Source organism: Gossypium hirsutum, chromosome D11, assembly GCF_007990345.1.
Source record: "Gossypium hirsutum isolate 1008001.06 chromosome D11, Gossypium_hirsutum_v2.1, whole genome shotgun sequence".
In the NCBI taxonomy this organism is placed as follows: Eukaryota; Viridiplantae; Streptophyta; class Magnoliopsida; order Malvales; family Malvaceae; genus Gossypium; species Gossypium hirsutum.
This window is the reverse complement of record NC_053447.1, coordinates 13342094-13356626: the sequence shown is the minus strand read 5'-3', so window position 1 is coordinate 13356626 and position 14533 is coordinate 13342094. Positions and strand designations below refer to the sequence as shown.

The 14533-nt window shown below is 32.4% G+C and overlaps 2 protein-coding genes across 2 annotated transcripts in view; both read left to right on the top strand.

Annotated features, from left to right (window-relative positions):
* Positions 1 to 3405: 3405 nt before the first annotated feature.
* LOC107923142 (uncharacterized) overlaps positions 3406 to 14533 on the top strand; it is a 44728-nt gene continuing 33600 nt past the window's right edge. Inside the window, exon 1 of the mRNA XM_041106135.1 lies at positions 3406 to 3543. The gene's annotated coding sequence lies outside the window, so the exon portion shown is untranslated. The remainder of the gene's footprint in view (positions 3544 to 14533) is intronic.
* On the top strand, positions 13472 to 14531 carry LOC107922962 (ethylene-responsive transcription factor ERF098). The gene has a single exon (XM_016853164.2). It carries the CDS (start codon positions 13926 to 13928, stop codon positions 14307 to 14309), a length of 384 nt encoding a protein of 127 aa, XP_016708653.1. The 5' UTR covers positions 13472 to 13925; the 3' UTR covers positions 14310 to 14531.

Here is a 14533-nt window from a genome sequence, read left to right as displayed (position 1 = left end):
CCTCTCCCTCATATTCCAAAAAACAACATCTATCTTCTTCTTCATGCGCATGTTTGGGGTATTCTCGCCAATAGATGTCATTGCTAGCTCCTTCTCTTATTCTTGGTCGCGATTCCATCACCTGCCCCTCTTCATAAAGCTCGTCAGCTTCTTTAAGGGGTTGAAACATCGAAGACTCTCAGATGATCGCCTTGAATCCTCAGGCCACGAAGCAAGGTCACGAACTCTTCCATCACTCTTCTTGTATTTATCAGAATATATTCGGGAAGTCGTATTGTTTTCCACTTTATCAAGGAATTCGTATTCCATGACAAGCTTTCTAATTTAGTAATCGGACTTGAATCAATATCTCTTTCCTAAGATGCAAATGCAATGCAATCATAATCAAAACACAACAAGACAGGTTAGTACAAAATAGAAGCAAACAAGGAAAACAGAAAGTACCTAATCAGGTAACCACTAGGGATTTGGAGTGGCTCTACCTAGGTTAAGTTCTTAAGTCCACTATATGAGGGTTAGTTCTAAAGTCAAGGTACCCGAACCAGCAGATTCCTCGATCTTCACTCATTATAGGCTCATACAAACCGATTTCGGTTCAGGGGAATACATTTCCCTATGGCTGCACGGAGATAAAAATCTCACGAAGACATAGGTACAGATGTACTCCGAAAGTGATCCACTATCCTGTACGGAGGTGAAAACCTCACGAAGGAGTAGCTTCTCACTCCCACTTAAAAGGGTAAGACCAAAATAACATTTATGCAATATGATGCCAAAATATACAACTCAATTTACAATAATCATGCAAGCAAGTGCAAAGAAAAGATCGTAATTTTTTCAAATCAAATTTTCAGTTTTCGACAATAAGACAGAAACAATCAATTTTACGGCCTGACTCTCTAAAGGCGTCCACAGTGGAGTCGCCAAGCTGTCGAAACCATTTTTTTCTTCTTTAAAAATGAGGATCGATTTTAAAAATTGAAATGGGAGTCGCCACCGATCTTTTATTGTAGTGTGATCGGATCACCTTGAAAATAATTTTAGGTCTGCGAATTTTTGAGAAAATAGGCTTGGGAGTCGATTATGCACGAGGAAGGGAATAAAAGAAAATAAAAGATCTATTAAAACAAAATATTAAAATGCGGGGCAAAATTTAAAGGAAATAAAAGATCTATTTAAACACGCTATATTAACCGAGGGACGATTTGCGCAAATATCCCTTCCCATGCCAGAACACGCTGACCTATCGGTGTCTGGGCCGGGTCATCAGGTTTGGTCCAATACGGCACCGTTTTGGTGCCATCGAAGCAAGGCCCAAACAGTGCCGTTTCGCTAATATAATTACCATATATATATAAAAAAAACCTAAGTCATTAGCCCCCATTTAGCAGTTCCTAAATCGGGTTGGCAAAACCCTAGCCACTCTTCCCTTAAAAATCTGGTCGTCTGAATGCGGATTAATCTCCGCCCAGACTCCGACGGCGACGGAGGGAGCGAAGATCCAACGGCACCGTTAAAAGGTAATTTCTCTCCTTTTTTATATCTATTCTTATATATCTCTGATAAAAAAAGAAGAAAGGAGATATGAATCGAAAAGGAACCGAAAGGCAGAAAGAAAAAAGAAAGGAAAACTTTGAAAAGGAAATCACCTCCAAAAAAAACTCAGCCTTTTTACTTTTCCGATTTTTCTATTGATATCCTCTGTGTGTGTAACCCTTTTACAACGCGTATTTGGCTTTTATATAGCCAGAAAATAAAAAGAAAACGAAAAATTACAACAAAATATCTTTTGCTCTTTTTTATTTGTTGTTGTTTTCTGTTTGTTTTGGCTTGATTGCTTGTGTGCAGGTACGGCCTGGAGGAGGTACGTGTGGACCTGGCGCAGAGGTGCAGCACGCACGAGGTCTGACTTTGCTGCGGCGCGAGGGTAAAAAAAGCTGCTGCTGCTGAGGCGCGAGAGTATTTCAGAAACCCTAAGGGTTTCTGGGATTCGGGTCGTTTAGTTTAGGCTTAATTGGGTTTGGGCTGTAGCTGGGTTTAGGCTTGTTGGGCTATTCGGGTCTTAATATTTGGGCCTGAATTTTGGGTTTAATAATCTGGGTTTAAATTTTTGTAAATGGACATTTAATTATTTTTTGGTTTTTATTTCTTTGTGATTTTGGTCCCGGGCAAAGTGGGCCTATTATAGTAATAACTCTATTTTACTTTAATAAGTTTATTAAAAAGTAATTTTATGTATTATTTTTACTTTAATAAGTAAAATTTTATAAAAAATAGAGAAGTCTCATATCAATTAATCCAAATTTTTTTTACCTAAAAGTATTTTTGTAAAAAAGGTGATTCCAACCACAAATAAATTTTATTTATTTTTAGAAAAATAATTTTCTATTTAAATTATGTCTGACTTAGCAGTTAACGGTACTCATAGTAGTTTTCTTTCGCTCACATTATATTTAGAAACTATAAATTTAACTAATAATTATAATTTATACTTGAAAATATTTTTCTAAAGCTTTTATAATTATCCTTATTATCAATTTAATTTACGTATACAATATAAAATTTTAATTATAAAAACTTTAGAAAAATCTTATTATGTATAATTTATAATTATTAGTTGAATTTATAGTTTCCAGATATAATGTGAACAAAAAAAAATTATTATGAATATCATTAACTATTATGTCAGACATACTTGAAAAAAAAAATTATTTTTTGAAAAATAAATAAAATCTATTTCCGGTTGGAATCGATTTTTTACAAAAATACTTTTTGGACTAATTGGTATAAGACTTCTCTATTTTTGGCGTTGAAAGAGAATAATAAATAATAAATAATGAAGGTTTATGAAGCAATTATTCTTATTTAAGGTTTGATGTCGCCACACTCTCAGACGAGACCTTAAAGCTTTTTTTTCAACAATCAATCTAAATGAAAAATTTACTTATCAGGAGTTTGAATATTTTAATTTATCATATTTCAGTTTGATGTCGCATGTTTAATATTATTTTTAAGAAATATTTTTAGGATAAAAAATATTTCTAAACAAGTTACTTTTTAAAAGAAAAAATACTTCTCCCAAATAAAAAATTAGCTAAAAAAGTATTTTTTTTAAAAAAGCTAAAAATTTTTACTTCTCCTTAAAAACATTTTTTCCTAAAAGCATTTTTTGAAAAAACATTACTAAACTAAGCCTAAAAGCAATAATTTATTAAAGTAAGGGTGCGTTTGTTTGCTATAAAATGGTTTCCAGAAAATATTTTACACCATTTCCAGTGTTTGTTTGGGGGAAAATGAAATCCTTTAGTAAAAAATTTTCCAAAACACGGTAAAATCAAACCCATTCCTCCGGAAAATGTCTTACGGCTTCAAAATTGTAAGACATTTTCCATTCTTCTCTAAGCAGACATTTTCCATTCTCTTCTAAGCAGCAAACATTTTTCATTCCTCAAAGCTTCCGCCTCTCCTCCTCATCTCTGCCTCGCCATCTCTGTCTCTCAGCTTCATCTTCCTTCTCCATCTCTCTGCTTCATAGATCTGTCGGTGAGTCACCCAAAAGCTTCAAGTTTTTATGAAATTGGTGGTTTTTGCTGGATTTTCCAGAAATTGGAAAAAGGATGAAAACTCATCCTCTTCTTCCCTACACCACTCGACCCCCACTTCTTCACTAAAGGGAAGCTTTCCCTTTTAATTTTCTTGCTATTTTCACTATAAAAATCTCAACATTTCTACCTTTAAAGCTTCAGTTAGTAGATGAGATTGACCCGATTCATTTATTAAGTACATGATTATAAATCTTGCTTATTTTTGCTGACTTACAATGATATCGGTATTTCTGTAACAGGCTTATTTTGTTTCTTCCTCTTGATTTTTGAGTTTTTGATCCACTGCCTTGAGAGAGTGAATCTTTTTTCTGAAGGGATGCTTTGGGTTCATTTAAAAATGCATGAAAAAGGCACCGATGAAATACCAGTAAATTCTTGGTGACAGTTTATATTACTAGGATTTGGATTTTGTGTTTCTAATGTTTGCCTTTTTTTGAGTGGAATTGTTATAGCTTTGATTCCAATTTTAGAGACCAGATAAGAAGAGAAAATGGAGAAAAAAAGAAGAATATTTGGTATTTTTTCTTTCATGAGAAGTTGTGAATACACTTGATAAACAATGCATGTTTTAGCTCTTATCTCAATTATAATAGCTTTTACCTTCAACTGCTTCCTTATACAATCTTGCTTCGTTGTTTCCTTCTTGCCTACTAGTTTCACGACACTCTTCTTGATTTCCACTAAAGTAAAAAGATGGTCAAGCAACCAATATGTTTACATACAGAGAAAAAGAAAATCAGGAATTTCTCCATTTCAATTACCCTCCCTTTCTACAAACTCTGAATCACAACTGATTAGGGACCCTGCCTCGGACAGAGTATCTGACTCCTGGGTGGTTCTGGACCGCCTGGAGCTTCCTTCACCACCCATGTCTTTCACCTTCTTTCGCCTACTTTTCTTTGAGTCTTTTGTGGTTATCTCAGTTGTTTGGCTTGCATATAGGATAGTAATCGTGTACTTAATAAGCATGTAGCAGATTAGTAGCGTCCTATGTGGAGATTTTAGCTTCACCAGTGGTGCACTAAATAATCCTTTTTTTTTCATGGAGACAGTAGATTCTTTTATGTTAAGCATACTAGCAAATAGTGTATTCCATTGCAATTCCTCCTAGGCTCCTGCTAATGAATGATGTTGACACCATTTTTTGTTGAAAACGGGGTCGACTTGGATTTAAAAAAAAAGAATGAAAACGGGAGTCGCCACCAATCCTTTTTTGACGAGGTGTGATCGGGTCACCTCAAAAAGTGGTTGTTTTTAATAAATGATTTAATTTTATTAAAACAACGATTTTGGTCTACGAAATTCAGAAAAATGAGTTCGGGAGCCGGTTACGCACGAGGAAGGATTAGCACCCTCGATACGCCCAAAATTGGTACCTAGTTGATTAATTAGTGTCTTAGTGTCGAAAATTGAAAATTTGAAGAGTTTTTAAAAAATACGATCCTTAAAAGAAAATCTGATATCGTGAATTGAAACATAAGATTCTCTTGTTCCGAAGGAATATCACATCCAGCACGTTAGGACACGATACTCTAAACCATCGAAACCAAGATCACCTTATAGTTTAATGAAACCATACTTTGAAGCTTTAAGAGGATATTTGGCTATTTAGTCAAACGAGAAATCGAAACCCAGCACGTTAGGGCACGTTTTCTCGAGTTTCCAAACGCGAAATATTGCCTTATTTAGAAAAATTTTCCTTTTGGTGTTTAGTGTCAATGCTTGACAAAACAATAACGAATACGACAAGGTGAGCAAAGTAAAGTGAGTAACAACAATGCAATAGGCAAAATGAAATGACGAGGCGATTACATAAACAAAGCATACAAATAAATAAATAGAACTAACATTTAAAAAAGGCACAAGTGTACACGAATAAATAAACAAACACCAAATAACAATGATGATAATAAATACGATTATGTAAAAATGTATATGCATATATAATTTTAAGCCATAAAATAAGAAATGCATATAAATTATAGAATATGAAAACATAGATAAATATATACATATATATAAAATCAGTAAGTATTATAAAAATAAAAATGTAAATATGTGTTTATATATATTTACAAATCGTGATAATATAAAATATATGTATGTGAATTATGAAATATGTGAAATATACAAAAGGCATTTTTAAGAATATAAAGAATATATATAAGTATGTATATGATATAAAATATGCATAAATATATGTAAGTATATAAGAATTAAGAAATATGAAAAATATATTTAAGTATGTATAAGTACGTATATCTACATATATATGTAAAAAATATAATATTAAAAAAGGGTATATATATATGCGTAATATATATAAATACATATATAATATAATGTTAAAATATTCACATAATATACATAATAATAATGTTGAAAACATCTATTAATAATAAATATATACTTATATGTATTAAAGATATATTCATAAATACAAAAACATATACTGATAATCACAATAGTAAAGATAAAAAATGTATACGTAACATAATGCAAAAATATATAAATGTTGTGATATCTAAAAACATATACATAAAAATGAAAGAAATATATGACGAATAATGCAAAGATATTTGTATGAGATAATGGGAAATATACGAATAGCACGATATTTACAAGTGTATACTTAATATAATTATTTAAAAAATGATATAAATAAATGAATACATGAAAATAATACCATATACACAAAAATACCTATATATATACGTAATGAAATATGTGAACAAATATTAATATTAAAGAATATATAATATATGTATATAATAGTAGAAACGAAACAATATATATATAGTTAAATATAATACAATAATAATAAAACAACAATGATAATAATATTATATATATAACAATTAATATTTAAAATTGAATTAAACAGCAAAAATATTATGAAATTTAAGGTAAAAAAATAGATGAAAAAGGGATGAGATTGGATTAAAACCAAATCTTTGGGGCGAATTTTGAAAGAAATTAAAGGAGAATGGACTTATCAGAACGCGCGTTAAACTATGGGGGATCAAATAAGTAATTTATCCAAACACTTGAAACGACACCGTTGGAAGGGGACTAAATCGCAAAGTGTAATGGATTTCAGGGTCAATTTATAAACAACGAATAACTTGATTGCGAAATATAAAAATGCGGAAGGGCCAATTGCGCAAATAGCCCTTCCGCTAAAAAACACGCGGATCCTGCCCTGGTGCGGGTCGGGTCGACCCGCCCCACGTCCGAAACGACGTCGTTTTATCATTAAACAGGGGGGACCAAAACGGTGCGTTTTGGTCCCCTATAAAAGCTAAGTTTTTTTGAAAAATTCATTTGTGACCAGGTGAGGAAAAAAAAAGAAAGAAAGAGGGAGAGGGAGGGCACGGGGCGATTTCCGGCCAAGGGGGGGTCACCGGACGGCCACCGGAGGCTCGCCGGCGCCGGCGCCGGCCACAACTTTGTTATTTTTTTTGTTATTTGTTCTTGGTCTTAGAATATATAGATTTTAGGTTTATATTAACTTTAAAAATGTATAGATATGTATATAGAAATCGAAAAAAAGTAACCTTTTCCGTTTGCCTTTCCTTTTTTCCGAATGCTTGCTATCTCAGTACTGAGATCTATGTATTTTTTTTAAAACTCTAACTTCTGTTTTTTGTATTCAAATGCCGAAAAAAACAAACAAAAAAAAAAGAAGAAGAACCAAAGAAAAACACCTCTCGATCGGGTTCCTCCCCAAGGCTTTATAGCCGATTTCGCTATTGTTTTCTGCTATCTCCTTTGCTGTTTGCACATGGTTTTTGTCTTTTTGTGTCCTCTTTTCTTGCTTGTTTGCAGGCTTTGAGGGGTGTCAGACGCATGGAGGAGAGGGGCATGCGTGGGGCGTGCGACGGTGGTAGTGCGCAAGGTGGCCAATGGTTGGCCTAGAGGTTCGGTAGCACACCTGGGGGGCTGAGTTGCGGCTGAAGGTTGATTGCTGAAAAATTTTGGAATAGTTGGGCTAGGGTTTTGGTATTGGTTTGGGTTTAGGGTTAATTTTGGGTAGTTTGGGCCATATGAAATTTGGGCTGCAATGTATTTGGTTTATGTTTTATTTTTATTTTGTTTTTGTTTTGCACTGGGCCCGGGCAAAATGGGCTCATACAAATGATATGGATGTTTGAGTTATGCTAATTGAATTTCAAATGCAGTTTATCCTGAGGTGCTTAATGTTTGAGAATGGATGTTAAGCAATATTATTTGTTTAGTTATTTCAAGGATATCATACTTTTTTGCAGGGCTATTGAGCACCCAACTTTTTCAGCACTTACAAGAACATTGTGTGATCTGTATTCACTTATTCCTCCTCTTCTAGTTGTAACGCATAAGAAACTCAGGATATGTAGATGTTTTTGTAGTTTATGATATTCTGAATGCCGTGGGTCTTATTTACTGGAATAAATTGTTAATGATTTTAGTCCTTTGCATTATAATTGATTCCATGGTTTAGTTTTAGCATTGAGTTAATGGATTAAAAGGAAGTATTGAGGTGATTCTCCTTTGCAGTTTAACATGGGAAATGATGTGTTGTCTTTTGGTGATTTGAATGTTTATGGAAGTTGAGTTCTTCTAGTAATGAGTTTGAGAGCTTTGATGGAGGTAATAAAGGGAAAGCTGCTGGTTTTTATGGTGTTGAAGATTGGGGTGAAACTAGTGGCATTGATCCCTTGCCTTCTGATTATGGATTAGGCTCAGGAGTTGCAATGGGCAAGCACTAGGTTTAAAGGCAATTAGGATTTTATTGATGTGCATGTATAAGTTTTTTAGCTAATGTCTGGTTCATCATTTTTTGCTGCAGTGAAATTTATGCTAATGTATAAGAGACTTTATGCTTGAGATTTTGGACTCGTTTTCATATGCCAATTGTTTGTGAAATGAGTTGGTAACATGCTGAACATGTTTAAGAGCATGTAGGAGACCATTAGCATATCTTGAAATTCTATTTGTTTGAGTTACTCTATCAACAAATTTTGCGTCTTTCATCCAAATCCTCAAATTTGCACCTAATAATATATTGATTTTTAAATGAATTCCATTCAAATTTCCCATTCAAATTCTTGATTAAATATATAATGGGGGATTAATTAATTAATTAATTATACGGGAAAGATAACCTAATAATATATAATAAAATCTTGCACCAATCAAACTCATGATTCAACACATTAGTTACAATTCTTTCACAATTTCCTACAAGAAAACTCATTTTTCATGCTTTCATTTTAAGTGGTACTTTCAAAAAATTTATATATGTAAAAACAATTTATTAATATATATTAATATATATTAATAAATATATATGTTAATATATGTAAAAACAACTTTTCTGGAAAATATTTTCAGGAAATCTGCCAAATAGCAGAAAATATTTTACACAGATTTACCAAACACTAGAAAATATTTTCCAGTAAATCATTTTACAGAAAAGTAAAACATTTTCCAGAAATCATTTTACGGAAAACATTTTACTGCCAAACAAACAGACCCTAAAATAGAGTTATTACTTAATTAGAATTCTAATTAAGTATCTTAATTATCAGTTAATTATAAATTTTGGTAATTTGATGAGAATAGTTTATTAAAGTAAAATAGAGTTATTATTTAATAAACTATTATCATCAAATTACCAAAATAATACATAAAATGCGAATTAGTTTATATTTTTTAAATAGCTTTACTTTAGGTAAAATATATTACTTTAATAATAAAATAAAAGGCTTTTATGAGTAAAAATCATAGATTAAAAGCTTATTTAACTACAAAAATAGGTTGAGGGCTTGTTTATTAAATAAAAAAGTGAGTTGAAGGGGAATAAAAAGAAAATAATAAATAAAGAGAGCTTAGAAGGCAATTAGCCAAGTTTCAGTTTTGGCGCTGACACACCCACAGGTGCACCAATTCACTTTCAAAATTCAAAATGGTAAATTTTCATGTCAGGTTCTTGAAACTGCAGAGAGTTACATTTTAGTCCTGTGCCGCCAATCTCTTTGGCACCTTCGGTCAGACCAATCTCTTTGGCACCTTTGGTGCTGCCACAGGGTTTTTTTTGCAGGTTTTTGTTTTTTTTTTGTATATTTTGGTAAATAAAAAAATTATAATATTTTGGTAAATAAAAAAAAGGGATAACATTTTGGTTATTTTTTATTTTTTTTGTAATAATTTTGTAAAAAACCCACATTGTCCACTCATTCTGGAATATCTATGCTCACTTCATTGCACTGCTGTCAATCAAATTAAAATCCACAAATATTATAACTTATTTTAATTACAAAAAGATATTTCCGTAATTTCTCTAATCGAGTTGGTGTCCAGTTGACTCGTGACACCAACTCAATCATTGGCTTAAGTAATAGTAAATACATAACTAATTGAGATAATAAATTATGCGTATTAAAATAAAAATGTATACAACATATTAAAATGAAGCTTTGGTTGAATGTTAAAATAAAAAATTAAAATAACCTTGAATAATATAACTTATTTTTATGTAATTATAAATATATAATTTTGCTAAAATATAGGTTTTTAAATGGACTCACTAGATAGATAGGAGTAGAGATAAATATTGGGGAGAAAACTAAAGGTAATATATATAGTAGTGGAAAGAAGAGAGGGGAAGATAGCATAATATACGAAATCTGATGATAGCTTGTTAGTGAATTAATAATAGGAAAGTAAATGGTAAGATGGGCATGGGACCGGTCGGCCGCCCATGCCAAAATGCTAATTTTCAACTCATTGATGCAAAGATGCATGAACGTGTTAAATGGTGGGAGTTTATGCTCAAACATTAAGATTTTGCAGACGTTTAATTAAATGCTATAGATTCTGACAGTTATATTATTTAATAATTAATGTTTATGATAATCCTAAATTGTATTCATGGCCACATTCAATGTTTCATGCTCCAGTGACTCAACCGCTTAAGGTGGGAATTTAATTAGTGAAACTAGTAACACATCAACGAAATTGGAGCCCTAAACCAAAAACAGATTTCTAGTTTGTGGGTGGCATACTCAAAACAAGTGTACGGTCTTCCCACGTGATATAGCTAAGCAAGTGCATGAATCCATTCATCATCCTCATCCTTTAATTTTATCCACTTTGTAGATAAGTAAAAAACAAAACATAAAAGAGTGTGTTGTTGGTCATGCATGTTGCCGATATAATACCCCTTTGCAATGTTGCCGTTTACGGTTTTTGGTTGGGGATCGAGATGAACAGATAATTGCATTAACAAAAGTGGAAAATGAACAGTTAGGCTTCATCACATTCATATATTAAAATGGATTATTTCCCACTTATAAAAGTAACACTGATTAGGCGTTTATACCAAATTCCATGAATCATCTTAGTTTTTAAAATCAAAATCAGCCTAGTTATTGTCTTCTTCTACGTTTACATGGTGGTCCCCCTTTTCTCTTTTTTCATCTGTTGAGCCCACTACTAACTATATTACATATTTACATGAAAAAAAATAATTAATTGAACAATCCATGGTAGTGAACTTTTAAGCAGATTCAAAATTTATCCACTGTGAATTTTATTTAACTTTGTCCATTGATGTGTTTGATTAAATAAGGATGATTGTGTAATTTTTTACTTTATCGAAACAATAGTGGAGTGGGTTGCATTCACAGCGAAAATCATCTGCTGTTTGGAAGTCTTGAACTTGCTTGTCAATGGTCCAAACCAAATTGTTATTTGAAAAAGAAGAAAATGATGATTAATGTATAATTAATAAGGATTAATGTATGGTTAGCGTTGAATTTCAAACGATAACTTGTGGCTTGTGGTGGGGACAACAGAATCTAGATCGATCCCAGGACTATGTCACCTATGAACAACATTTGATTTAAATGCATTGCACAACTGCTTTTCCAGCGACCATGTAATAGAGACACAGGATTAGATTACAAAAAGTGAGCATTACCAAGACGTCTACAATTTTGTCTTCTACTTAGGTTAGGGCACTGCAACAATGTCATGATCAGTTGCAGCTTCTACGAAGTTGTTGGAGAGACAAACCTCGTACAATGGCGGATTAAGAAGAAGGAAACCCTGTCCCTGTTTGAAATCAATTTTGTATTTTACTTGAATTGATTTATTAATATTTCAATGTGAAAAGAAGATGGTGGAACATAGATTTAGAATGAATGCAGTTTCCTATTAAATTAATTTTGAGGAAGCGTGCACCATAATTACAAAACAAGAAGACCAAATTAAAAATGTTGTCCAGCATACAAGGAATCGTTTGACTAAATTAATTAAAGTTTAGACTGATTCACCCATGTTACGTCGGTTAAGGTTGGGCTTTGAATTTCAGCATTCTCTTTGAATCATATCGCCAAACTAAACCAATTCCTTGCTTCTCTATTTGATGCTGACAAACAAGCCTCTTCAATACCTTTAAGTTGTAGCAGCTGAAACTAAATTCAAACCAGCAAAATAAACTTATTTTATAAAAAATATCATTTTACTCCCCCATTTAAAATTAATTAATTATTGATATTGTATCCATGTGGTAGTCCACATTTATAAAGGTTAAAATGATATTTTATAAAGTTAGGAGGTGGAAGAAATTTTGTTGAGGTGAAATTAATTTGGATCTCTAGGCAGACTGACAAATTCATCCAAACTGATGGTCCAATTATTGAACTCTATTTGGATAAATCCATCGTGGAAACACTAATTTTGTTGGGCCCATAAGGCTTTGGCAATGACTATAGATGTCAGATGATGCCTGCGAGCTGCATGCAATTGATACCTCCCTTAGTCCCTTATAAATCTATACTATTTTTCAAACTTTTATTAAATTACATCACTTCCTTCAGGCCCACTCATTTAAAAATATGAATATTTATACTTTTAATAAAATTAATAAAAAATTATATACATTAAAAATTTAAATTCATACCACCAATAGGCACCAACTCATTTAGGTAAATTACTAAACTACCATTCATATTTGGAATGAGTTATATTTTTACAAAAGTATTTATCTTTTTGTATTTTAAAAAAGGGAAAATATTTAGTACACTGCTAGTTGAATTTTTAGACTCCACGAGTATGGTTAGAAGGTTGACACGTGTCTTATAGAAGTATAATAAAATATTAAAAAATATATATTTTTAAAAAGACAGGTCAATTTTTCAAAACTATTTATAAATTTAAAAAAAAATACACTCCCAATATACCAAATACTCACCCTTTAAATAAAAACAAGTAAAAAAATTGCAAACAATGAGATTTGAACCCATACAATCAACATACATAAAACCTCAACTTTACCACTCCAATCAAAGCAATATAATAACATTTTGACATTTTGATAACATGTTTTTTTTATACAATACCACTCATAATCCCTCTCAACTTTTTTTTTAAATAGAAAAATAAATGCATTTTAGCGTTTCCTACATTAGCAGCAAGATCGATGCCAACTAAGCTAAAACATTTTATTATGATGATAGTAAAATGAGCAAGAAAGTAATTGGAGTGCATCTAATATTCATAATCACATGTATTTACTTCTGTAAAATTATTTTCACTCACAATTTAAACTCATATGTTTTGTTTTAATTTCATACCTATTGCATGTATATTGTTATTATGGTTGGTTTCAAATAATATGTTTTATTATTCGTTGAATACTATTTTTAAAAGTACACATGTCAATTACGTTTTAACTCGATTAGTATGAGCATTGTTGTTAATGCAGGAAAATATGGTTTCGAGTGCGCTGAAACACATCATCCTTCTATTTATGAGTTGGAAAGGGGCTATGAATAGTTTCAAATATTGTCTCAAAAATAACAGATGAGATTGTTAAAAAATAAAAAAGCTTTGTCTTTCGAAATTATTAGTTTTTTTTCTACCCAACAAAGATGATGCTATGCTACTATGGTTTTCTAATTTGTAACAATAGAACAGTAGAAGAGCATTAAGGAAAGGCAGCTATATATTAATTGCAAACCAACGGCAAAATGAATCCACTGAACGTAGAGCCGCCATCTCAGACTTGTCAGCACTAGCATCATGATTCATGAAGCTCCCTCCTCTCTCACTAAACTTTCTGCAACAAAAAGAAAACCATTACTACTGTCTACTAGCTTTTTCATATATCCACTCCAACGAAGTTTCCTAGCAATAACCATTTCCAACCGTCAGCTATGACTATGCTTTTCTTCCTAATAATTTATAAATGCTATTGCTATTCATTCTTTTTTCCCAACTCAAGTTACGAGTCTTCATTTTTGTGAAACTACTTAATTTGGAAAAAATCAACCAATGGAAGCACCTCAAGGAGGGAAGAAGTCGGGGAACATTAATGCAGAGGTTCGGTACAGGGGAATCCGGAGGAGGCCATGGGGAAAGTTTGCGGCGGAGATTCGTGACCCAACGAGGAATGGAGCACGGTTGTGGCTAGGAACATACGAGACGGCTGAAGAGGCTGCGAGAGCCTATGACAGGGCTGCCTTCGCTTTCCGGGGTCACTCGGCTATTCTCAACTTCCCAAACGAGCACCAATATCAGAACTCAACGTTTCCTCCATCCTCTTCTTCAGCTTCATCGTCTGCTACAGCACGAAGAACTGAAGTTATAGAATTTGAGTGCCTTGATAACAAGTTGCTGGAGGATCTTCTTGAAACGCAAGAAAAGCAACGGTCATAGTGAAAAAGTTGTTTTAACAACTTTGTATTATTCATTTACCTATATTTCATTTGATTTTGCATTCTTTTTAAATCTTTGTTAGAAATTGCTATTGTATTTGGAATTTATTAATGAATTTTGTATTATTCTCAAAGGAAGGAGAGAGCAACAGCCCATGGCGGCTGTCAAAGTAAAAACCAAAAAGCACATGCTTAGGATCAGAACAGTAATGTGGAAGATTAGAC

Bases quoted from the DNA above. Each gene is read 5' to 3' on its own strand.
- LOC107922962 (XM_016853164.2), top strand. From the start codon at position 13,926: ATGGAAGCACCTCAAGGAGGGAAGAAGTCGGGGAACATTAATGCAGAG.